This window comes from Aureobasidium pullulans (assembly GCF_000721785.1).
Source record: "Aureobasidium pullulans EXF-150 unplaced genomic scaffold scaffold_10, whole genome shotgun sequence".
In the NCBI taxonomy this organism is placed as follows: domain Eukaryota; kingdom Fungi; phylum Ascomycota; class Dothideomycetes; order Dothideales; family Saccotheciaceae; genus Aureobasidium; species Aureobasidium pullulans.
Window position 1 is genome coordinate 372,416 of NW_021941030.1, and position 23,139 is coordinate 395,554.

The 23,139-nt window shown below is 50.5% G+C and overlaps 10 protein-coding genes across 10 annotated transcripts; 4 read left to right on the forward strand and 6 right to left on the reverse strand.

The window, feature by feature from the left end:
* Window positions 1-222: 222 nt before the first annotated feature.
* Window positions 223-1,218, reverse strand: M438DRAFT_274940 (uncharacterized protein; the record flags this gene model as incomplete). Its single annotated transcript, XM_029900751.1, has 1 exon — window positions 223-1,218. One exon carries the CDS (start codon window positions 1,216-1,218, stop codon window positions 223-225), a length of 996 nt encoding a protein of 331 aa, XP_029760047.1.
* Window positions 1,219-2,799: 1,581 nt separating this feature from the next.
* On the forward strand, window positions 2,800-3,258 carry M438DRAFT_335591 (uncharacterized protein; the record flags this gene model as incomplete). Its single annotated transcript, XM_029903817.1, has 1 exon — window positions 2,800-3,258. The coding sequence occupies one exon, from the start codon at window positions 2,800-2,802 to the stop codon at window positions 3,256-3,258; it is 459 nt and encodes a 152-aa protein (XP_029760048.1).
* Window positions 3,259-5,013: 1,755 nt separating this feature from the next.
* On the reverse strand, window positions 5,014-7,418 carry M438DRAFT_374870 (uncharacterized protein; the record flags this gene model as incomplete). The annotated part of the gene is made up of 3 exons (XM_029908530.1): window positions 5,014-5,580; window positions 5,752-6,942; window positions 7,362-7,418. The coding sequence occupies 3 exons, from the start codon at window positions 7,416-7,418 to the stop codon at window positions 5,014-5,016; spliced, it is 1,815 nt and encodes a 604-aa protein (XP_029760049.1).
* A 3,041-nt stretch (window positions 7,419-10,459) lies between these two features.
* Window positions 10,460-11,974, forward strand: M438DRAFT_405987 (acid protease; the record flags this gene model as incomplete). The annotated part of the gene is made up of 1 exon (XM_029909813.1): window positions 10,460-11,974. The coding sequence occupies one exon, from the start codon at window positions 10,460-10,462 to the stop codon at window positions 11,972-11,974; it is 1,515 nt and encodes a 504-aa protein (XP_029760050.1).
* A 1,058-nt stretch (window positions 11,975-13,032) lies between these two features.
* On the reverse strand, window positions 13,033-15,422 carry M438DRAFT_335595 (uncharacterized protein; the record flags this gene model as incomplete). The annotated part of the gene is made up of 5 exons (XM_029903818.1): window positions 13,033-13,513; window positions 13,586-13,945; window positions 14,005-14,916; window positions 14,975-15,236; window positions 15,410-15,422. 5 exons carry the CDS (start codon window positions 15,420-15,422, stop codon window positions 13,033-13,035), a joined length of 2,028 nt encoding a protein of 675 aa, XP_029760051.1.
* Window positions 15,423-15,762: 340 nt separating this feature from the next.
* M438DRAFT_345956 (AMFR protein-like protein) lies at window positions 15,763-16,658 on the reverse strand. The gene is made up of 2 exons (XM_029905562.1): window positions 16,181-16,658; window positions 15,763-16,127 (listed from the first exon to the last, which is right to left on the reverse strand). The coding sequence occupies exons 1-2, from the start codon at window positions 16,448-16,450 to the stop codon at window positions 15,834-15,836; spliced, it is 564 nt and encodes a 187-aa protein (XP_029760052.1). The 5' UTR covers window positions 16,451-16,658; the 3' UTR covers window positions 15,763-15,833.
* A 713-nt stretch (window positions 16,659-17,371) lies between these two features.
* Window positions 17,372-17,875, forward strand: M438DRAFT_345959 (yippee-like protein). Its single transcript, XM_029905563.1, has 2 exons — window positions 17,372-17,513; window positions 17,568-17,875. Exons 1-2 carry the CDS (start codon window positions 17,415-17,417, stop codon window positions 17,799-17,801), a joined length of 333 nt encoding a protein of 110 aa, XP_029760053.1. The 5' UTR covers window positions 17,372-17,414; the 3' UTR covers window positions 17,802-17,875.
* Window positions 17,876-17,939: 64 nt separating this feature from the next.
* Window positions 17,940-19,407, reverse strand: M438DRAFT_297654 (alcohol dehydrogenase; the record flags this gene model as incomplete). The annotated part of the gene is made up of 4 exons (XM_029901962.1): window positions 17,940-18,418; window positions 18,474-19,182; window positions 19,236-19,305; window positions 19,359-19,407. 4 exons carry the CDS (start codon window positions 19,405-19,407, stop codon window positions 18,194-18,196), a joined length of 1,053 nt encoding a protein of 350 aa, XP_029760054.1. The 3' UTR covers window positions 17,940-18,193.
* A 951-nt stretch (window positions 19,408-20,358) lies between these two features.
* M438DRAFT_274183 (uncharacterized protein) lies at window positions 20,359-21,391 on the forward strand (the record flags this gene model as incomplete). The annotated part of the gene is made up of 2 exons (XM_029900693.1): window positions 20,359-21,191; window positions 21,244-21,391. 2 exons carry the CDS (start codon window positions 20,359-20,361, stop codon window positions 21,389-21,391), a joined length of 981 nt encoding a protein of 326 aa, XP_029760055.1.
* Window positions 21,392-21,487: 96 nt separating this feature from the next.
* M438DRAFT_24123 (uncharacterized protein) lies at window positions 21,488-22,924 on the reverse strand. Its single transcript, XM_029899541.1, has one exon. It carries the CDS (start codon window positions 22,825-22,827, stop codon window positions 21,670-21,672), a length of 1,158 nt encoding a protein of 385 aa, XP_029760056.1. The 5' UTR covers window positions 22,828-22,924; the 3' UTR covers window positions 21,488-21,669.
* Window positions 22,925-23,139: the final 215 nt, after the last annotated feature.

A 23,139-nucleotide genomic window follows, 5' to 3' on the forward strand; every position in this document is an offset into this window, starting at 1 on the left:
TCTTTTTTTTTTCTCCTAATTGGCTAGAAATTCACTCGTACCTTTCTTTCCTCTGGTCATTTCTTTTCTTCTTCTCTCGCCACCTTAATCTTTGTGCAAAGATTTTGTAATATTCAAACAACGTTTGCTACCCAGTTTATGATGTTAAGCAGAAGAAAGATAGTCCTTGTGAATTTGAGTAATTTGTGTAGTGCTAAAGAATGTTCGCACTAGAAAGTATTGTTAATTCGCCAAAATACTTGAACCTGGAGACATATAAGCCTGCGGACTGTCCATGGGTCCTAAGCCTCCTGGTTGATTTATTAATTGATCGGATGCTTGTTGTTGCTGTGCTCCATGACTACTACACAATATGTGCAATTCCGCAATGGAAGTTTCCACACCTTCCCAATCGATCCAGTCATCAGCACTTGATAACCAAGACAGAAACTCTTCAAGAGTGTCGAAGATTTTGTTGGTGGGAAAGTTTGCTTCGACGAAAATCCTCCATCGCCATGGCTCTTCTTGGTCGCTGTGTCGTGATAGTATGTAGAAAATACACGAGCCATTCTCATTGTCCCCGACTGTCCATCCAGCGACGACGTCGAAGCCATCTGTACATGTAAGGTCGGACAGTTCCTCTGGCGTAAGAGCCAAGTTCTCGACATTGTTCAGGTCGACTCCATTGATGTCGGGAACGAACATCTGCTTGTCCCAGTTTTCGTAGCCGATAGCGCGGACGTGTCTGAGAAGCTCGCAATATTCTGCAGGTAGCTCCCAGAAAGTGGACGTGTCTCCGAACCAAGTTTCGTCTGCATTGTCTTCCACAGCGAGCTGTAGCCTTTCGAGGAATTGCTGAAGCGCCTTTTCGTGTTCTCTGTCTAACAGGCCATCGGGAGTGTTGGGGTGTGACCAGAGACCGTCTTGCGTGCTGTACCAATATCTGTAGTCGTCCATCGAGTTGATATAGGTTCCGTCGAACAGAGCATATCCATTTTTCCAAGGGAAATACTCCATGTGTGTAGGGTCGCATCTGCTCATGTGGCTGGATAGCATGTCCAGGTGCAGGCTTTCATCGCCGTCGGTAGCTTCGATCATATCCAATACACGATCAAGCACAAGTCGATTAGTCTTGGATATCCGTTCCTGGAACTCTGAGAGAATATACGACATGCGCTCAGATCCCTCGGGTGACGCAAGTTGTCTGAACTCATCCACGATATTGGCCGAAGTAGACATGGTCTAGGAATTGTGATTGAAGACTACGACTGGAGAAACCGAAAAGGTCACGCTACCAGCTCGAGGATCCAGTGAGCAGTATTTCTCTGATAATTGTGACCGCTCTCGCCGGGATAGATGCAATTCTGAGATGCAAGGCCAAGAAATCTGGTGGAAGTATGCGCAAGGTCTTTGAGTGAGCAGACTCGGTCACAAAGGAAGGAGCAGTCACGGTCTTTGTTTGAGCTTTTCCAACTCGGCAGCTACTCCGAGCACAGGATTGGCTCTCTCCAGGCTCGGACTACGAGGTCTCGATATGCCCACCTCGATGTGATTGGGACCGATTCAACGCGAATGTATCGATGGTGAGGTGAACCACAACGCAGACCCTGATATCGGTGGATGCATCGCCGATGCTGACGGTCTGGGCTGCCGGGAGTGCTGGTCCCTTGCAGAGCATTCAAACGAATTACCTCTGTGAGTCTTCAGAGCACACAAAACCAATCAATTTGCTTTCCGAATTTCAAGCCTGTTCAAGTCAGCGATTGAGAGTTCTATTTTCGTATGCAATCGCGATTTTGCAAGGCACTGGATGGTCTGTTTGGTGTGACGTTTGAATTGTTGACGTAAGACGGACGTGCAGCAGCTACATCGGCGGAGGGCCTGGCTCCGAAGGTGTAACTCTCGAGTCGTTTCGATATCGAGATTTGAGAGCTGTCGACTCGGAGAGAGCACATTTCGATTTGAGACGATGCTCTTGCCAATAGAGCTAGACCTCACTCGATATTTGTTGTTGAAGAAAGGGGCTCAAATTGGCAGTAGTCACCGATTTGAATGTTGAGTGCAGGAATCCAGAAGGAAAGAACACCGTCCAGGCTTCAACCTTCCACAGCAATATCATCTACAGTCCAACCTCGATACAACGGAGGAACGAGTTGGCCCTCGGGCTGACCGGTCAATCGAATTATCGGTGTATTGAGGCGTCACGTGCGGTATCTTCGCGCCAAGCCCGACCAAATCGGACAGGGTCATAGTCTTAACCACATCTTAGCTCGGTAAAATTTCCTAATTTGGAGCCGGATATAAGCGGAAATACTGATTTTGGTGCCCTCGAACAACCGCTAATCTGACCGATTCGAGCCGGTGACCGGAGTAGGGAGAAATACCGGTTCATACATGAGAAAAAAGCTCCAGAGGTCGGGGTTGACCGTTATCGCGAGGATACCGTTATTGAGAGGACCGCAATAGCGAGGTTGGACTGTAGGTAGTCAGGGGGCTGCAGGTACAATTGAGATCGGTTTGCCGGACAAAGCGAAGACGTCGATGTCAAGAACAATTTCTGATCCGAAAGCTTGCCGAGACCTGCACAAAATCGACGATTGATATGGGAAATTCTGATTCGCGGAGGTGGACGCAAACCCCAAAGTCTAGACGCAGGTTTCTGTCAATATCGACGACATGCCATCGCCGATTTCTCAAGAAGACCGAATATATGGCCGTAGCCAACTTGAATTATAAGAATATCATGTGTCTCAATCATCCCCAGGTAGGCAGCGAACTCGTTTCTTTCGGTCCATCACAGCGAACCTCCATCGATCCACCATGGCAGCGCAAAGCAGTGCTTCGAAGCTGGGCGCATCTCTGATTTCCGCTCGACCCAACCTGTTACAACAGCCAAGTCACACGACTGGCACATCGACGGCATCAGCACCAGACATCGACCCCACAGTCCCCAGAGGCCTCTCACTAGAGACGAAATTGCTCGCCAGACAAGTGCTTCATGCTGACCAGAACCTCGAGCCCAACAATACCTCCCACCCATTCAGCCGCAGCATGGACTGGCTATTGAGTGCGGTCACTGAATGCGAAGACCCAAAGCCGCTCGCAACAGACCGGGAGCGCCTTGTCGAGAGCGTGAAATCGGCATGCGACAAACACGATGGATCCGAGGGGACGAGCCCTGAAAAGAAGAGCGATGGACACGGTCCGGACACACATACCATGGCGGAAGAAGTCGTTGACATCTGGGCACTACCACAAATGAGGAAGACTGCCATTTGAAGATGCCCCTCAATGTAGTGAAGCCTTACAACCAGCGCTTCATTAAGGAGTCTTTCACGCTTCCCAGGTCGGCAGCTCTTCGATCGACGGCACCTCGACTTTCCGATCCATCATGTCTTTTCCGGCACCATGGTTATAGGTGTACCACCGAACAAGAGCCCGCCCATGATCATACCCGAGTCTTGTGATCAGCAAGTCCGGCAACGGATCCTTCAGTTAAGCATGTCAACGACCTCGCCTGAAATCTATACAAACAAGCACTCATATCGAGTCGAGGAAGCTGAGCCATCGGCCTCAAGAATCCCGCATATGAAGTGGCCGACGAGATTGGCCAGAAAGTGCGCATGGTCTACCACATATGCGTATTCTCATCTCACTCAAGAATTGAAGCACGAGGCCATGCCTCACTTCTCCTACCTCGCGAGATACCAGACACAAGCACCAATTCCTCACCAATTCCTCACCAATCCAGACAGACAAGGAAGCATGGTCATCTGATTTGGCGACTTGTTTGCTACAACAGAAGTGGATGTCCATCCCGCGCTCCCCGAATAGACTAGAATCAATAGTCGGTCTGCAGTATCAAAGCGCCTGTACGGTGTGGACTATGCAAATATGGCCTAAGTCCATCTGGCTAGCAAGTTCGATACACGAATATCCTAAGCACAAGAAGGCATGTACCAAGTCGTACCTGACGAACGTGTGGCGCGCGAGAAATCCAGATCAGGATAATGTCCACCGGTCTGTCCCTCCATCTTACATCGTACATTTCTAGCATTATGTATCGCACCTTCTCTACTGAGATAGGATAGACAAGTTTCAAACTCCGTAACAAAGCAACTTGTCAATCAATCCGTCTGCCACTCATCGATGAAAGATATCATCAAAACCGCAGATGCACTGGTATATAGCTGTCATCGGCGAATGATGCGAGGTGTGATTTGAGCTACAAGAGAACGTGAACATGCTTTCCTTTCCCCTTCGCTTACAAGACTAAGTAACACACATCCTTTTTATGCCAGAGTTCCACCACATCACGCCAACATAGTTACACGTTTGGCCTCCCAACACATGTGACGGAGATGCCAATTTATCTCGACCCACAGAGGAGGACTCACCAACGCAATTGCCACATAAATGTTGGTTTCTGTAAACAGCACCCAATTCCAGCAACCGAGCTTCTTCACTCGAGGGACATCCGGCGGCTGCTTAAACAACGTAGAGACGTGGTACTAGAACCTCATCCATCGCGTATCACCAAACGCGCGAGACTGGCTCATAGCAACTTCCGAGGCCTTTGGGCGGGCGCAATTTGAGTTAGAGAGTGACTACGACAAAGCCAATATAAACAGAAGTTCTAACGCAAGGGGGGCTGTTGATGCTCGGATGTCGCAACAAGAGGAGCGGTGATCCGAGCATCCCCTGCGAGCTCAGAGATTCATGAATTCAACAGCGCAATGTCGGGTCGTCTCCTGTCGGGATATTTCTTGCCAAATGCTGAGGGCTCGGAAATGATTACGGTGTGCCCGGCGTTGAACTTGACGCTGTACGCCATAAAGATATCGCCGTTCGACATGGTACATCTCCAGTACTCTAGCCAGTGGTCTGAAGTTCAAGAACAGTCAACCAGCGGCGTGGCATCGGGTTTTCCGAGGCAGACTGAGCAATTCATCAATTCTCTTTTGACAGGCACATGTGATCGTGTCATTCTCCGGCTTCCGCCGTTATTTAGATGAGACCAAGAAAACGAGCTCTTCACTCAACCACTGCGGTAGGAGCAAGACCCTTTTCAATACAGTCAAGCAGCTTTGTGACAGCAAGCAACAGCTGTTGCGAGGTGTTCCTGGCCAAATCCAATAGTCCGGTTCCTTTGGCATCGAGTTTGCCTTCTCCTGCAAACTCCATGTAGTTTGTGATGGCGTTGAGTAGGGTTCTGAACTCATGGCTCGAGTTGGACAATAGGAGCCTGGAAAGGCGGCTTTTTTGCAAGGCATCTTCCCTCTCTCTCCATATCGAGCTAAATTTGCAGTAAACTACACGCATCATAGCTGCGTTGCGAAGATCGGCTTCACTCCAACCGCTGATACCAAGGCCAAGATGGTCAGCTTTCTGTTCCTGGAAGTAGACGACAAAATCTTCGCCGTCCGGAGAAAGTGGGATGAATAAGAATCCCTTCACGGAGTGAAACCCTGGCGAATATCGTAGATCGGGGAAGTCAGCTGCAATGTCAACAGACATCATATTCTCATCCGGTCTGCGAAAGTGTAAATATTCTACCAGAGCCAGACCCTCCTGTGGTTCTTTTGCAGATCCCATGAGAACCTTTGTGTCATTGATATATGAAATAGCATAGTCGGCCTTGAGAGTATTTAGTAGGTCTCGCGGAGCCGAGAAGGCAAGTCCAGATTCGTTGTTAGAACCTTGACTAGCCGAGAAAGGGCCTCGCGCGTCCAAGATGTCGGAGGCGACAATGTTCTCCATCTTAGTCGAGACCGAATCGGCTATCAGCCTACAGAGACCTCGGTCGAGAAATGTTATCGGTGCTTGGTTTTGAAAGCTGCGGGCATCAACAACGCCCCAGAGTTTTCCAGAAATCATTAATGGGATCAGAACACGAGACTGAAGTCCCCTCTCATCAACGTCGTGCAAGGAAAATTCAGGCAAGACTCGCAGGTAGCATGCGCCATCTAAATGATGTTCGAATGTCTCACCGGGTCGATGCAGCAGACTGGCAGTACAAGCTTGATGACTGGCGTGCACTTGCACCTCCAGAGTCTCAAATGTCTTTTTGCACTCAGGAGACAGGGTCAAAGACTCCGGGCCTGAGGAATGGGCAAGATATCTGTAATTATGTTCATCATCGCTCTTCGCAACGAGGCGACCTTTCCGTTGGCCATGGAAGCGATGGACGGATATATCCTCATGTTCTGTGGCGATTCTGATAGACACGACAAGAGCTTGTATTAGGGTCTCTATTGTTGGAGCGTAAGATATTTTCTCTTGTGCTTTTGACATTGTGTTGAGCGTGTCGGCAGCACTGCTTCTTGTAGAGATGGAAGGGCGCGGTGTGTTCTTCTGTCCTTGAGACTTCAATCTCCGGGATTGAGAATGGTAAGGACGAGCAGTAGGCAAGATGGGTTGAGGAATGAACTCGCAGACGAAAAGACAAGGTCTATTGGTATCGGCATGGATTACACATGAAAAACAATTCGTCGCACCAGCTGAATCCTTGAGGGACATGTTGAAGACGTTGAGAGTATTGGAGTAGCCGGCGCGGTCGTGGGCCTCGCTCATATGGTCGAGCAATGCATCCGACTCTGAATTCTCGAGAAGATGCGAGAAGTCTTTTAGAGCAAACAGATGCGATGGGGAGTAGCCAAGGATGGCCTTCGAGTTGTCACTGGCCATCGAGACCAACAGACTGCCATCTGGAGTTTTCTGGAGGCCGATGGCAGCGCCATAGCTCTGGATAGCATTTGTTCGGCTGGAGTCGTCTCTCTGCGAGATCGAGGGCTGCTTGTGGGCTTCGGTTGGAGAGAGGGGGGCGGGGGTAGTGTCGTCGGAGCGCCGACGCCAGATGGAGATTGGAATCGAGTTGATATGAACCAGAGAGCTGACAGGGAAAACGCGACTTTGTGTCAACGACATTCGAGCAGTAGAAGTTGTGATATTTTGAGAGCGTGGCTTGACGAAAGCGAGCAGGCTTCGGAGAAGAGGCAATGGAAGGACGCCATTTTGCTATCGGTCGATTCGGACAAGGAGGGAGTCAGGTGCGACCGTGAAGCCGTCTTTTCACTTCATCTCGATGGGACTGGCGAACCGGACGTCTGGCGCGAACTATCCATGTCTTCCATCTCGATGCAAATCGAGCCATCGGTGCATCGCTCGTAAAACTGCCACCCCGCAAATTCCATGCCACCACCATCCCTATTCCAACACTGCCATGACCATCTTCTTAGCCAGAGTCGGCCAGCGTTTCTGGCAATAGAGAATTCATTAGCTTGATCTTCTGTTACCTGCTAGTCATGTTGATCTCGTTCTGCGAGTGTAGGTAATGAACAGGTATTGAAGGGGCTATTGGGCGCTCGTCGGTTTCAGCATACTGTGCCAAGCTTCGATCCTTGAAGATTGGCCCCTCGGCTGTGGCACCGTGCCTGCATATCGTTCGATCTAAAAACTCGATTCAACAGCAACAGTTTTGTGACCCGTTACGACTGCGAAGTAGAGCACTTGTTTGTAACCTCTGTCTGTGCCCCGCTTCGTGTAAGGGCAAGTAGAGTATCAACATGAGAAACAACACGAGACTTGCCTGTTAGAAAATATGATAGAAAAAAGCAGCCATACTGTATACATAGCGGAGCCAGCTCCCGATAGAGCCTAAAGGCCCTAAATTATGTTCCGCTGAACGGTGTCAGCTTGTACTCCCTCTACTAGTAGAGGTCGCACATTCTTGTTGCCCGACAGAAACTTCCACATACTTGAGTACGATACGGCATTTACCAACACGATCTAGGACTACGTCTCGCTGCTTGTGCGTATCTGTTTCCTTAAGTCGGGCGTAGCAACCATACGCGATTCACGCGCACTAAAGACCGTGGACGCGTTTGAACGTATAAATTAGTATTCCTGTGCTCAAAAGGTGCTCAATGAGAATCAGGTCAAGCATTCGACGGTCTTGCTAATCTGACCTAGATGAAGCAGTTTTTTTGGTTAAGGCTACCTAAGCCTCACAATTTCTACATGTGTCCGGTACTCCGCATATATCGTGCGTGGCTCTTTTCTCCTTTGGACATCCTACTTAAGGTCCCTCGGAAATTTCCATAAGCCAACACTACACCACAGCTTCCTAGCTATGATGCAGAGCCCATCACATTAGAAACAAACTAAGAGCAAGGATGCTAAGACCAGCCAAACCCATAGACTGACTCCTTAGCTGCGCAGCATCGGAACTACTAAATGTCTCAGCTGAGGAACTCGCCAACTCTGTAGCAGTTTCACCATCACTGGTGATCGGCGTGACACTCCGGCGGGAGGGCTCAGGGGTCGAGAATGCAACAACTTCGGATGCAGAGACAGACGATGCACTAGAGTTCGGGAAGATGCCGCTGTCAGGATTGGACGGAACCGTACTGCTGCCGCCCACCTTGCTCAAGGTGTAACCACCCAGTTCGGACGGAGAAGCTTCACTCTCTGTACTCGTGCCAAAAACATTCTCTGTCGCTCCGTTCCCAAGACTGATCACGGACCCGGAAACAGTAGTTGCTGCACCGGTAGCAGATTCGGTGATCACGTATGTTGATGGCTTTGTCTCGACTTGGCTCCCAAATATCCCCGGAGGCAACGACATGTCCACCGTAGACTTTGTTATAAGCGTGGCTGTTTCTACTGCCATCGACACAGTCTGATGAGCATTTGCAGTGCTGGATTGAGGCAAGCTAGTCTGCATGAACAAAGAAAAGCTTGGAAGCGAGGAGGTTTCGGGGTTGCTGGTAGGGGCCGCACTGGTCGGATCGGCTTCAACACCAGAGGTTACAGAAGGAGATGATGTAGGAATGCCACTAGCTAGAGACAAAAGGTCGACGCCAGAAGTCGTGATGATCCTAACCGCGAACAAATAAGCCTGACTCTGTACAGCGGTTGCACCCGCGGCACTTGGAGTGAAATCATCACACATTGTGTACGGACAGCCGGAATAAGGGAATCCAAACGACTGTCCGGTCCACATGGCCGAGAAGTTATTTGATGGAAGAGTGGTCTCGGGATCGCTGAACAAAACACCAACCAGAGTATAGAGCCAGCCTGAAGGATCGGCAGTATCTGTAGCACCGGTAGGCGATGCGAAAGGTGTGTGAGAAGGTGTGAGGGATTTTGTGCTTTGCAAAAAGCAGCAGGAAGAGCCGCGATATACCGATGGAAGCATCGCAGCCCAAGTGAAGTCTGTTGCTGGAGCTAAGACCGGTGTTGGGTATGCTCTGTCGTCTGGGTTAGTCATGATCATTGTGAGTGGTCCGAAGTTATGCGGCATGCATACGCTGTGATCTTGGCTCCATAAGGATCCTGCCCAATACCCGTGACTGTTCCAGCAAGATTTGTATCCGTTCGTGTGAGGATCGCAAGGCTGCCATTGGCAGAATACCCGGTATTCATTCTGGTCGTGGTAAACGTCTTGTTGGTATCCGTGTTTATGATAACCTCGATCGTTCCGACTGTTGTGGGCCAGATGTATCGACTCCATGTGTAGCTATTGACACCGAGCCATGGGCCTGTTGTAGAGGAGAAGAAGCTTGTAGTCGCGTTTGGATCTAATGACGCTCAGTCTATGACCTCCTGTTTGAAGACAGCGATACATACAGTAGCTTTCGAAAACTGCAGCTGACGCGCCTACCCAGAACAAGTTCAGAATGGCAGTAACGAGTGACAGTTGTTGCTTCATTGTCGGTAACGGGAATCAACGGTAGATCTGAGCAAAGTTGGCGGATGCAGCTGCCAGAGGCCTTATAGAACCGGAAACATTGGCAAGGTTCATACGATGGAGAGCTTATGCTATGTCGGTAATAGGTGATTGTGGGTAGTCCGAGCGCACTGACTGAGACCCATCGTTCCTATTACGCGCTGGCCAGTCCTTTGTGTGGTTTCACAAGAAGTTGCAGACACAGACCAATAGACTTACTGTACAAAGGTTGTCTACAACCAACAACCCTCCTGCCTGCATTCACAGCTGACCCGACAAGGCTGGATACAAACCTAGCAGGCACAGCCTCATCTAAAGGGTATAATCGCTACGCGCGTCTGATGCCTCTGAATACAGTCAGTCGAGGAAGATGCTGAGTTTGGAGTAAGCAGTCTGCAAGCCTCATGTCGCTCAAGACGGGCGGCCGCAGGCATATTTTGTAGATTCCATGCGATCTTGGCCAGTCGTTTCGCCCGGCTTGACTGCATGTTCTGAACACACAAGTTAAATGTAAACAGGTTATCGCTGTTCGTTCAGGCACTCAATAACGGGTCGTCTGCTGCTAATACGTTCATCATGCTTTTTGCTTCGAGGATGCGCACACTCGTGCTTTTCGCCATCACGACTTTCAGCGTAGTTGTGCGATCGCAGGCTAGAAACGACTCAGTCGCCCCGCTGAGTATACCACCTAGCACTTACTGGTAAGTATATCTCAGAACCTTTCGCGGCGTGACTGACGACTCTGCAGGGATGGATGGACCTGACGGAAGATGGTCGACTTTCCACGTTGAAGTCGGAGGACAAACAGTTCGGCTTCTTCCTTCGACTTCGGCAAGCGCAGGAAGCAGCACCTGGGTCGTCATCGACGAAGGCTGCACTGTCGCCAATCCGAACTTGACAAATTGCAACAACGAACGTGGATATCTGTTTCATCGGAACGAATCATCTTCTTGGTCCACTCGACGTCTATTTGGTGAAGGGCTTTACTCCTTGAACATCTTTGTGGAAGGCTATCTCGGCCTCACGGGTAATGCATACTATGGCTTCGACACAATAAATCTAGGCTTGACAGGTTCTGGTCTACCGACTGTACAAGGACAAGTGATAGCTGGCTTTGGCACCAATGACTTTTGGCTTGGAACTCTCGGTCTCAGCCCGTATCCTTTCAACTTCACGGATCTTGACGATCCTCAACCAAGCCTGCTGAGTACACTTCGAAATCAGAGTCTGATACCCAGTCTATCCTGGGCGTACACAGCTGGCGCGCAGTACAAAAACCCACCGGTGTTGGGCAGTCTAACTCTTGGAGGATACGACACAACTCGCTTCACGCCGAACAATGTCTCTTTCCCATTTGGAGCAGACTTCTCACGAGATCTTCTTGTCAAGCTTCGATCCATCAGTTATGACACTTTTGGGAGCCCACCGCTGCTGACATCTGAGATTGACATTTTCCTAGACTCTGCCGTCACACAGATGTGGCTTCCCGTCAATGTCTGTCAGCAATTCGAGAAGGCCTTCAACCTGACCTGGAACGCTACTGCCGAACTGTACCTTCTCGACGAGGACACGCATAGCGCGTTGCTCTCACGCAACCCGATTTTCACATTCACAATAGCCAACGGCAGCAACAGTGCAGACGGTACTGTCGACATCGTGCTTCCATACTCGGCATTCGATCTCAATATTACGCAACCGTATGTGAATACCGAAACGCGATACTTTCCTCTCAAGCAGGCCCAAAACTCGAGCCAGTTCGCCCTCGGTAGAGTGTTCCTGCAAGAGGCCTACGTTGTCGCGGACTACGGCCACCGCAACTTTTCTGTCTCGCAAGCTTTGTTTCCTCAGACCAATGTTGAACAAAACATCGTCGCCATCCATACACCCAATTACAAAGCAGGAGATGATCGGCCCGACGGCCTCAGTGGCGGTTCTATTGCCGGTATAGTCGGTGCAGCCGTCGTGGTACTTGTTTCAATCATCGCAGCCACCATCTGGTTCAAGCGGCGATCAACCCGAAAGGTCAAGATCTCTACGGAGCAAACACGTCACGACACTGACGAAAAGGACAACACCGCTGCTCAAGGCATCTCGGAGCTCGACCATGGAGATACAGCTGTGCAAGAAGCCGATGGATGGCACGGCTACAAGCCAGAGCTCGAAGTCAATGATGGAAGTTCTGGCAGACATGAGCTTCCCACTCCCGTCAAAATGCACGAAGTGGCCGGACACCTACCGGTAGAGCTAGAAGCGCCACTGCGATGATCGAAGATGTTGCTTCCAATCCGCAAGACTTCCACACGCAGACGAGCTGTCCACTCGAACGTCACCCGAGGATGCATGCATATATGGAGTCTAGTCTGTTTCTGCTGGAGCAAAGAAGACTTGGCCGAGAGCCCTTGCAACATCAGCATGTCAGGGACGTTTCTATAAAGTGCACTCATTGCTCCCACCACATTGAAGTAAGACCGGCCCATCCCTCGAGACGCAACCCAGACATCCGATATTTGACATCCACTACATCGAGTCCGCATCCTCTAGCTCTGTCGTAGATCCTCCACAGTTTCTAACACCCACCTCACACATTCATTTTACCCAAAAGCACAAATTCTGCTATTTGAACTTGATCAAAGTATTCAACAAGACAAGAAAAGTGGTACAGTAGCAGGAGAGGTTATCACAAACCCCATTCAACAATCCTCTGATAATACAACCACAATTTTGAAATCCAGTTCTGAATGATACTACACTACATTGCATGGCTGCGTTGGCTGCACTTGTGTGATCAGATGGAGAAAATGTGCTTTTGATGACCTTTCTTGAATGAGCAGCAGACCATCTCCTCCTATACAGCAGATCTAGCTCTTCTTCCTTGTCGTGAGGTTTACATGATAGCAAGTATCAGAGTAAATTTGTCGCAATGCAAGAAAGAAGTACTGTAAAACGACACCAGCAATGTCTACAGAGAAGCTAGCTGTTCAATACAACCCCATTGATCGTAGTCGCTTCATGTCAAAAACTAGTGCCTTCCGATGGAAAATCAGGGACTCCACAACCAGAGTGGGAACAACAATATGAAGTGAACTTAGGGTGATCATTGATGAAAACGTTATATGCCTCCTCTAGCCAGTATTCTTTTCCGTCCTATGTTTCTCGTGCAAAAGCGATTGTCTGGCTGTTATTTCATGTGATGTTCCCTCCATGATGAAAGTTGAAGCTACGAAGCTGAGCTGTATTTGTGATGACTAGCGAAAGAGTCTTTCGGTGAACCGCTGTAATCGCGAAAAGCAAACCATTCCGCCCGATGTGAGAGGAGACAACGATCAGTAGGTGGGACCATTATCGCTGTTTCTTGCAGCATCCTTTCTCTTCATCTCGTCCAGCATGTAAGGGATGGCGAGGTGGCCAAACGCATAGCCTTTGTAAGTCCTAGGCGATGGAGTAGGTAATGCAGGGCGCGGAGGATTGGTTACAGCATGAGGAGTTCTAGGGGCACGAGTGCGAGGAACTGGGGTGCTGGCACGGAGACCAGGAGGGTACATAGGAAGAGGGCCAGGACGATGCGTAGGGGTCGAGTAGGATGAAGAGGTGTAAAGATCGGTGACTGACGATGTGCTTGACGGAGCATAGTTGATAGACGGTGAGGACAACAAGGCTGGAGGAGGACGAGGCATAGAAGACACGGCTGAATGAGGCTGAGTCGAGGCAGGAGTGTTCTCAAGGCGAAGGATGTAAGAGTTGGAGGAGGCGCGAGCATTGATGTCAGAAGAACGAGCTTCGGAAGTTGAGGCGGCGGCCAGAACACTTCCCTAAAGTGCAGCCTGGGGCTGGGTGGCGCCATGTCTCTGGTCCAGATGATCGTAGTTGAGTACAAACTCTCTGCGTTCGCGTCTCCAGTTGTTAGCGTCGAAGAAGATGTAGACACCGCGTTCGCTGCGTTCACTGACACGGAGCGGTGCCGCCATCTGTGCATCCTTCATCATCCACTGCTGCAACTCCTTGTGCCAGCGCCAGTCGCGGCTGTACAGCTCGCCGGCTGCCAGTTCCTGAACAACATCTCTAGGGTTTTGGTAAAAGACGAAGAAAAGTGTTTCGTCCGAAAAGGCGGGCATGCGGGAAGCTAGTGATGGAACGTTGGTGACTGTGTAGCCGCCGGGCAACGTGAACTCAGGGATGACGGGCCGCGATCTGTTGTCGGCAAAGGGTGTCGAGAAGGTAGCGAACAATGGCTCCGGGCTGTGATGACATGGATTAGCATGGCACAAGCATTTATTTAGATGCACAGGAACCCTCACCTGTCAAGATCAAGACCGAGCGAGTTGATGTCAACACCCATAGTGAAGGCGGAACCAGCATCATTACTGCGAATCTTGGCCAGAAGGCCTGGCAGACCCCACTTCTCGGCTTCACTCATCTCATCATAAGGCTTCAGCTGCTGTGGTGCTGCTTGGTTGGTAATGGGGGCGTCGACCATCTGAGGAGCGAAGTTGGAGTGCTGAGACGGCTGTTGCGGCGTACTGGACTGGCCGATGGGTGGCTGTTGCAAGCCAAATTGGTGTTCGATGCCTGGTGGAGCGGCGGGCCTTGTGGGGCGTGATGATTCTGAGCCAAAAGCGGCGTCCTCGTGGCCGTAGCCGTTGACACGGGCATTCATTTGCATCTGAGGCTGGTTATTTAGAGGAGGGAATTCGTCTTGAGGCTGTTCGCTGCCAGCGCGACCAGATGTGGGCGATTGACCGTCGTACTGACTCTCGAGACTTGATGCCTCCTGCTGTTGCGACTCGTGGGTTTGTGCAGACACAGAACGCGACTGTTGTTGCTGTTGCTGTTGCTGCACCTGAGGCTGGGTGGGTTGCTGCGACTGCTGCTGCTGTTGCTGTTGCTGCGGCGGTGGTTGCTGTTGTTGCTGAGATACGGCACGCTGCTGAGCGGGAGCCTGCTGAGGAGTGCGCAGAGCGGTGCTGTTCCACGCTTGTGCAACGTTGTTGGCCTGGTGCGGTTGCGGGCCGAGCGAGGGGAAGTCTCTGTTGTCGTCGTTGTCAGCCTGAGATTGCCCGAGATAGTGGCCCGATGTGGTGCGGCGATCGGGTCTGATGCCGAGCACGTTCGAGTTGTAGACATGGTCGTTTTCGAGGTTGAGACTCATATATCTCTTCCTTCCCCTGCCTCTTCCTCTGCCTCTTTCGATACCTCTCCCTGGATTCATGCTCGATACGAATATAATTGTGCAACGATACGGGTGCTAGAAAAGGATGGTTGACGTACGAGAGATCAAGAGGAGCTTGCGAAGCCGAGCCACCTATGGCTTGAGCAAAACCGGCAAGAGGTGTGCGCGTCGTGCTGCTGTTGCTGAGTCCAGGTGCTCCTGCCGTTCCCATGGGCATACCGAAAGCCCAACTGGAGTTCCCTGCACCTAGCTTTGCCGTCTGTCCCCCTCTTTGCGATGCGAGCGGCGTGGTGCGAGTCGCGCTCGGTTGTGTCTGGAAAACGTTGCCCGTCATTTGACGCAGTGGTTGCTGTCCACTTGCTGTAACAGTTCATCAGTCTCATACTATACATGGGTACTGCTTTGGCTGTGTCTGCATGCGCAACCGCTCCGATTGTCTGGCCTGAGACGCGCATAGTCATTGTAGAATATGCCCATACTCGGCGACAAGGAGATGCGGCTCGTCGCATCCAGCACTGGGCGGTTCAGCATACCTGAGCGATTCATTTCGGCGGTATAGAAAGGCGTGGGTCAAAGGTTGATGTTCAATGACAGATGTGCGTTTGTTAGAGTACAGCTCTGTGAAGGTCTACAATCGCTGGCGTTGGCCTCGTCTCCGAAGGACAGGTCGTGCCGAAGGGCCGATCCGACGCTAGCTATATTGAGCCACATAACCGTCGATCAACTATCTCACGCGACCAGGTAGGCATCCAGGACATCACAATCAAATCCAAGTACATGACAAGAAATCAGATTGCTCCTCACATCAAAGACTCAGAGTACGACCTTCCAGCAACAATTCACAACATTTCAACTCACAAGAGTCAAAGGCAAGCTTTCCATGTCGTGAAGGAGTAGTAGCTGATTCATAAAAAGAGATCGGGTATATATGTACACGACGCGCCAAAACCATGTGCTTTATGCAGCCTTGGTTTGGTCCTTTTCTTGCATCTTTCTCCTCGCAGCAAGTACCATCTCCTCTCTTCTTCGCTTGAGGATCTCAGATCGCTCTGTCTTGTTCTGGGACCATCCCTTGGTGCCAGTGCTTGCGCCAGATGCTTCAGACTCTTGAGTACTTTCTTGAGGAGCCAGGCGGGAAGATAGATTGTAGCGGGCAATGAGATTAGGGGCGGGCTTGTTTACAACGACAGGTCTGCTGGGAGTTGGCGGGGCAGCAGCACGAGGTATCGGAGGCTGGAAAGAGGGAGGAGGCTAATTCTACTGTCAGCTTTGACGGTCCAAGCAAGCGAGGGACTTGAACTTACTGTCTCTAGGCTTCTTCCGCCAAGCAGTCTCTCGACAGTCGCTTGGACACTGCCTCCGTTTCGGTGCAAATCCCATATGATTGCTCGTCTGTCCAGTTGAGGGTACATCTGTGCTACCGCTTCGACGTGCTCAGGGTTGACTTGACGTCCACCATTCCGGCCCGAGGATGTTGACGAAGGTAAGGCAGGACCGGAGAACCAGCGATATAGGAGGAAGCCAACGACGGCAACAGCGAATATCTGGCCAAAGTTGATCGTTTCCGAGGCCATGATGGAAAGAGAGATTGGTCACGTTGGATGCGCCTGGAAGAATGGGATCGAGAAAGCGACTTTGACAGCGGTCGCAGAGCGAGTAGAATTTCCAGAGACTTGTAGGTGTGCAAGATGAGACGGTGGCGATGGCTGTAGACAAGTGTTGCGACAGCAAGAGCAGTCTTGCGAAGTGTACAACAAAGAGAAAGCGTCACCAACGTGGACGTCAGGGCGGGAATGAGACGGCTGTGTCTCGGCCGCGCAGGGCTGATCAAGCCGCCGCCCGCCGGGGGTCGCTCCTTCTCCCGATATCGTTAACGAAAGCATGCAGGGTAGAGAGCCTCCTGTCCATCACACATTTGCTGTTGCCTTTTCAGAGACACATGATTGATTCACATCGCATTTGAGAATCAAGTCTGTCCTGTGCCTGCCTCTTTGGGCAACCTGGTTTCCACCCACGAGGGTGTTTCTGACGTCTACACGTGATTTGATCACGACTGCTCCGACCTTGTCTCGCTGCCCCGCCTTCTGCAACGACTGGCCTTGATAGCCTTCGTCTCATCTGAAGCTCGTACTGTGTTTCCTACCACATCTCAGCGAGCTATTCAGGACCACCGTCAAACGTCAAAACACTGCCATACCCCTCCTCACCGCCCGTCTCGTCCGTTTGTTGCCACTTTCTAAACTCCGTCTACCGCCGCTCTCCACAACCAAGGGTCCTGGCCAGACTCTTCCCACCCATCGTAGCACTCTGCTCGCCCAGCAAAACCACTGAGGAATCACGACTTGTACCTTTACCCGAAGGGCTTACTTGTGCATATATACGTGCCATTCTCATCTTCAATACCGTCGTTCCACCGTATTCCCACATCTTGAACGACGAATCTGCCTGTCCGCTCGAGACCTAAACCCACCCCGAGAAGCCTCTTCCCGTTCGCCCAAGATACGGTTCAAATCACGCAGCCGCCCAGCTGATAGCAACATGGGCCTGGCATACAACGTTTACCTCAACTGCAAGCGCATCTACGGCTGCAAGTCATGCAAGACTCATCTTGCCGACCACGATGACATAGTGAGCAGAGTACGTCCTCGCGAGTGCAATACGTTTTGGGTTCCACCAAGCTTACGTTTGCAGAACTTCCGTGGCCAGCATGGAAAGGCTTTCCTCTTTAACAACGTCGTAAACATCAACCAAGGCGAGGCTGGCGAGCGCAACATGACTACTGGAAGACATGTCGTACGAGACATCAGCTGCAGACAATGCAAAGAGACGGTCGGGTGGAAGTACGACAAGGCGTACGAGCCTGCTGAAAAGTACAAGGAGGGCAAATACATTCTGGAAGCAGAACTGCTCTGCAACGTCAACTGAGCATGGCACTTCGTCACTTTACGAAGGTCAACGAGGCGTTTTACTATGGATGGGATTTATGAGAACAATGCAAGGAGTTGCGGTGTCAAAGCTAGGAGCTGTTATGGATTGCTGTTTTGCTTGCTTGTCTGGTACGGTGTTAGGGATTGGGTGGAATTTGCTTGCTGCTCAAAACGATAGGAGCTCTTTGCTGCCAGTACTTGTTATTGCTCGGCTCGAATAACAATTTAACAATTTAACAAAACAAATGGAACACACGATTAGTTGTCACCCTGCCACTTCGCTGATGATCCGCCAAAACTAACTATACACACAGGCAGCCAATTGCCAAAGCTATCGAGCCTTCCAATTCATCCAAGAAGTATCTCCCAAACACCGGCCACTACCCTTGCTTACTTGCTAGGCTCAAACACAACCTTCTGCACCTTCATCTTGTCGAAGAGATCATAGCCTTCGAGAGCCTCTGAGAGCGGCATGACCTTCTCAAACATGAATCCAAGCAAGTGCTGCTTTTGCTTGAGCTTCTCCAGTGCCTCTGCGAAGATCGAACGGACGGGGCAACGACCCATCTGTACACGAAGGTTCTTGTTGTAAGCCTGGTTGCCCGTCCATGGGATCTAAGAATATGTCAGTAAAGCCATCAAAAGTCAAAGCCTCAACTCAACTGCTTACCTCTGCATTGTGTACACCGACACTGGAAATAATACCCCAAGGTCTGAGAAGGTCGTAACCGAGTTTGAGTGCAGGCGACAGACCCACGACTTCGATAACGACATCGGCACCTCTGCCATTAGTAAGTACCTTGACTCTCTTCTCCAAACCCTCTCTATCGGACATGAAATTCCAAGTCTCTGCTCCGAGGTCTTTGGCTTGCTTCAATCTGCTGTCCACACTGTCAACGGCGAGAAGATTCTTGGGCTTGTAGTCCAGAATGTTGACCAGAGCACATAGACCAACGGGACCCAGACCGAGCAGCACAACGGTACTTTCCTCGGCTTCCTCTTTGCTCAATTCCTTGAATCCGTTTTTGGCGGCGAACATGCCGGTGGGGAAGATGTCGGCCATGAGGACGAGGGCTTGTTCTTCGACGCCTTCGGGTGCTTTCATAATGGTGCCTTCTGCGGTGGGAATGCGGACGTATTCGGCTTGACCGCCATCCAGTTTAGGGCAACCGAAGAGCAATGATTTCTCGCAGCGGGAAGAGAAACCGTGTTTGCAGTAGAAGCATTCGCCGCAGGATGTGGTGAAGGGGGAGACTACCAAGTCGCCCTTCTTGAATGTGGTTACGGACTTGCCAACTTCTGTGATTCTGCCGGTGAATTCGTGGCCCATGATGAAGTCGGTCTCTGAAGCCTGGTGGCCACGGAAGACGTGCAATTCACTGAGGAGTGGTTAGTTGAGTAGATTCAATAGTAATGATCAGCAGTCACTCACCTGCCGCAAAGAGCTGTGTATTCCACCTTGACAATGATATCTCCATCTTCCTGGATCTTAGGAACCGGACCTTTGCAACGTTAGTGAGCTTTAACAAAGAGATTCTTGGAGCACAAGGCATACGATCTTCAATCACCACTTTGTGAGGTCCCTTGAACACGACCGCTTTCATAGTTTGCGACATTTTGGTATTGTTCACTCAGTCCTCTCAATGATCTCTAGACTTTGTCAAAGAGAGAGCAGCTCTACCTTTATACTCACGCTCCCGAGGCTCGGTCTTTGGCGGGGCAAGGAAGTCGAGCAGCGGGGTCGGCCGTCATCATCCCGCTAAGGAACGCTCTCTCACCAAACAGCTCGAGTTTGGACTTAGGGGCGACCCATGCTTTCCATTTTGCTGGACTACGACCCATACCGTGATCGGGCCTGTTGGAGCTTCGGAAGGCGCGCAGGGCGCAAGGGACGTGGAGATTCAGCGGTCGTATACCGGTGCTTGTGTGGGTGAGTTCGCGTGAGAGTCATTGTCGCGCCTTGGTGAAGCAAGCAGAGGAGCGTGAAGTTCCTCCTGTCCGGGATGCGAGAGGTTGGTGGTCATGAGGCTTCAGAGCCAGAAGCTTCTCAACCTTACACCAAGCAACAGGCAAAGAGAAAGACCTGTATTGATTTGGTGCACGTATAGTTCCACTGCCTATCACCTCAGTCGTGTTTCGCGTCAGCCAGTCAGTAGCCACAGATCTCACCGTATGACTTCAAGACTCCACCTTACGACAAGGTACGCTCGACACAAAACATTGGCACAAGGCTGGTTGTACCGCATGCGACAAGCGTTTCTTCCTTCGACATTAAAGCAGGAATATGAATGTAATCTCCGGTCAAGGTAGGGAAGGCACGACCAAGCACGCTCGTTGCGTCTGCCGTCTCGGCATACTGTGCGGCTACTCGTTTGCTTCTAAATAGACACCGGACATTCGCGATCCCTTTGAGATATGTTTCAATTCGAGGCTGGGCAACAACCATGTCGTCTTAGACACGACCTTTGTTCGAAGTCTCAGATCGAGTGTTGATTCAAGGTCGGTTCTCATTGTCTTTGTGTGCAGGACGTTTGCTAATGTGGACGCGATATAAGATGTCTACCCGTGCCCTGGTCGATGAGCGTATTCTTTCTTCTCCATACCATTCTCTCATCCCACGCACCAATATGAACTCTTTCTACAAGTCAGAAAACGTGGGTCTAACCGGCCTCATCATTCGCTTGCAACGCGAGGATATCGGGGAGGTTGCAAGGGACGATGAGGCACTTAGCTTCGCGCTTGAGCTCCAACTCCAAGAGCTGAGTATCGTTGAAACCGACATCGCTGACCACCAATTTGCGATCAAGTGGCTGTGGCAACTCGACTGTGACTACAAACTCGCCCTGGCTCTCTCTAACCTCCATCACGAAGCCGACGCAGCACTTCTGACCTGTACGGGTTGCGACTCCAGGTTCACCAGACACCAAAGCTTCAAAGCACCTTGCGACCGCCACTTCTTCTGTTTCGAATGCTTGGCAAACTTCTTCGAGTACACGATCGGAGACGAATCGCTCTATCCACCCAAATGCTGCGATATAGAGATCTCGCTGGACAACGTGAGGAAACTGCTCGACGACAAGCTCGTTGCTAGATACGAAAAGAAGAAGATCGAGTACGACACTGAGCCCACGAAGAGAACGTATTGCCATGGCTTGAAGTGCAACACGTTCATACCCGAAAGCAGCATCGAGAACGACGTTGCAACATGCTCTGACTGCGGCAAGCGTACATGCACAATCTGCAAAGAAAAAGCTCACCGTGGTGATTGTCCCAAAGACGAAGACACGCAGAGTTTACTCGATATGGCCGAGAAGGAGGGCTGGCAGCGCTGCTACAACACGAAGTGCCACCGTGTGGTCGCCCTCACGATTGGATGTAATCATATCACGTAAGTATCACACACCCTTTGACTCTGAGTGACAAAACTGACAATCGTCTAGGTGTCGATGTGGCGCACAATTCTGCTATATCTGTGGTGCTCGATGGAAGACTTGTCTCTGTCCTCACATGAATGAGGCATACCTTTTGGCAGGCAATGATCGCCCGCGCCATGCTGAACATAGGCTTTTCCAGCCGCCTCAAGACTAGACGGGTTGGCAGTGCAGTCGTGCTTTGGAAGATGTCTACAGAATTTCACTATTAAGTATCGTGAACGTATCTCAAATAATTCCCTCTGCTTGAGCTATGTTCTGTCTTATCGAATCTACAGCTCTCGGCAGTTGTCCTAGTGGAAAGCTCAAAGCATAAGGAAAAGTTATGAATAAATTATCCGGTACTGCGCTCATACGATTTTGGTACTCACGAGTACCTGAGCTCATCCACAAGTTGGGGTGTGTCTTGGATTCGAAACGTTACAGACCATACCATCAAGTCGCCGCCCATTGCCCACTCATTGATCTCAGAACTTGTTGTCTAATCTTTGCGACGGATGGCCAAGACAATGGCAGTAGTTTCTGGAGCTGTACAGGATCCCATCCCTTTGTTACCAAAGCCTCATACTCCCTGCTAGCATCTCCCAGTATCGGCTGATACATCTCGGTGTCGCATTCTTTGGTAAGATAGTTCTTGGTCAGAGTACTAACGTATCTGGGCCTTTGCGCGACGAAAATCAGGCGCCTGTCTCTATCGTTGTTGTTGTTGTTGTTGCTGCTATTGCTTGCTGCAATCGACCATTCTATGCTGGTTCTTTCTTCGCAAGGTCCCAAGTTGGACCATGTTTGCATTGCTATCTCGATACCACGCTCGCCGTGGTTCCACGCACTGAATGTGTATTCGGTCAAACAGCGGGTACATCTTTGCGGATATCGAGTACGACGAGCAGATGGATGTGGGTTTTTCTGCATTATCTCGGTCTCGACGAAGTCACTGAAAGCGTTGGAGGGAACCTGTGTTGGCGAGTGACAACCATCATTCCAATGTTGACAGCATCTGAATGGATGGCGTGCAAGGTTGGTTCGAAGCATGTGCTTTTGTTGACCATCGTGCCATATCCTTTGTGTCGTTTCGAGTACGAGCGAGTCGTCGATGATCAGAGGCGTGACATCAAGTTTTTGCAAACCAATCCCGACGCGCATGTGCAGTGGCCGCCAACCCGTATGTACAGTCAACGAGTCCAAAGCTTCTCCATGCTGTGGCCCCCAGCGATGTCGACTCATGACTTTATACACATCCTCGAACTGGATATGGAAATGCCAGGGGAAATAGTGCAGCCACATTCCACTGGTCTTACCGGGACAAGAAGAATGTCTGAATGGGTCCATGCAGATCTTGTGTGTACTCCTTCGCGGATGGAATCGACAGCAGTAGTCGCAATAAGTAAGACTTGGAACGTCCTTTGCCAAAACACTCAGCAGTTCTCTGTGGAAGGCTTTTGTATCTTGATATGGTCTCCATACTCGACTGAACTTAGGACTGTAGTACAGGTCTGTGGTCGTGAGGGCGAGAAGAGCCGCGCCTCCTGGTGATGCGTGTTCGGCGATATTCAGTTTCAACTCCAGTGGGAGCGACGAGAAAAAGGATGACATCTCGCCGATAGTTGATGATTCTTTCAAGGTTGCGAGACTAGCAGAAGGTCGGCGAAGAGAATCTCATGCTCTGATAAGAGGCTGCTACCGAAACTAACTCATTGAGTAGAATCGGCTATTTTCACTTCCACGTGCTCAAATTTGAGATCTGGTTATAGAACAACATAGTGTGATTGGCCGACAATGTATTTGTATGAAAAGTCTTGTTCTTGATGACACAGCCAAGGCATATAGGCGTTATAGAGACAAAAGAGGAGTTGAGACAGATGCATGGCAGCACGTGATTGATTTGGTCCATCTTGTAAGTGTGTC

Bases quoted from the DNA above. Each gene is read 5' to 3' on its own strand.
- M438DRAFT_345956 (XM_029905562.1), bottom strand. From the start codon at position 16,450: ATGGCCTCGGAAACGATCAACTTTGGCCAGATATTCGCTGTTGCCGTC. The intron at 16,128-16,180 runs GTAAGTTCAAGT...CAGTAGAATTAG, and splicing joins GCGGAAGAAGCCTAGAGACA to CCTCCTCCCTCTTTCCAGCC.
- M438DRAFT_345959 (XM_029905563.1), top strand. From the start codon at position 17,415: ATGGGCCTGGCATACAACGTTTACCTCAACTGCAAGCGCATCTACGGC. The intron at 17,514-17,567 runs GTACGTCCTCGC...TTACGTTTGCAG, and splicing joins ACGATGACATAGTGAGCAGA to AACTTCCGTGGCCAGCATGG.
- M438DRAFT_24123 (XM_029899541.1), bottom strand. From the start codon at position 22,827: ATGTCATCCTTTTTCTCGTCGCTCCCACTGGAGTTGAAACTGAATATC.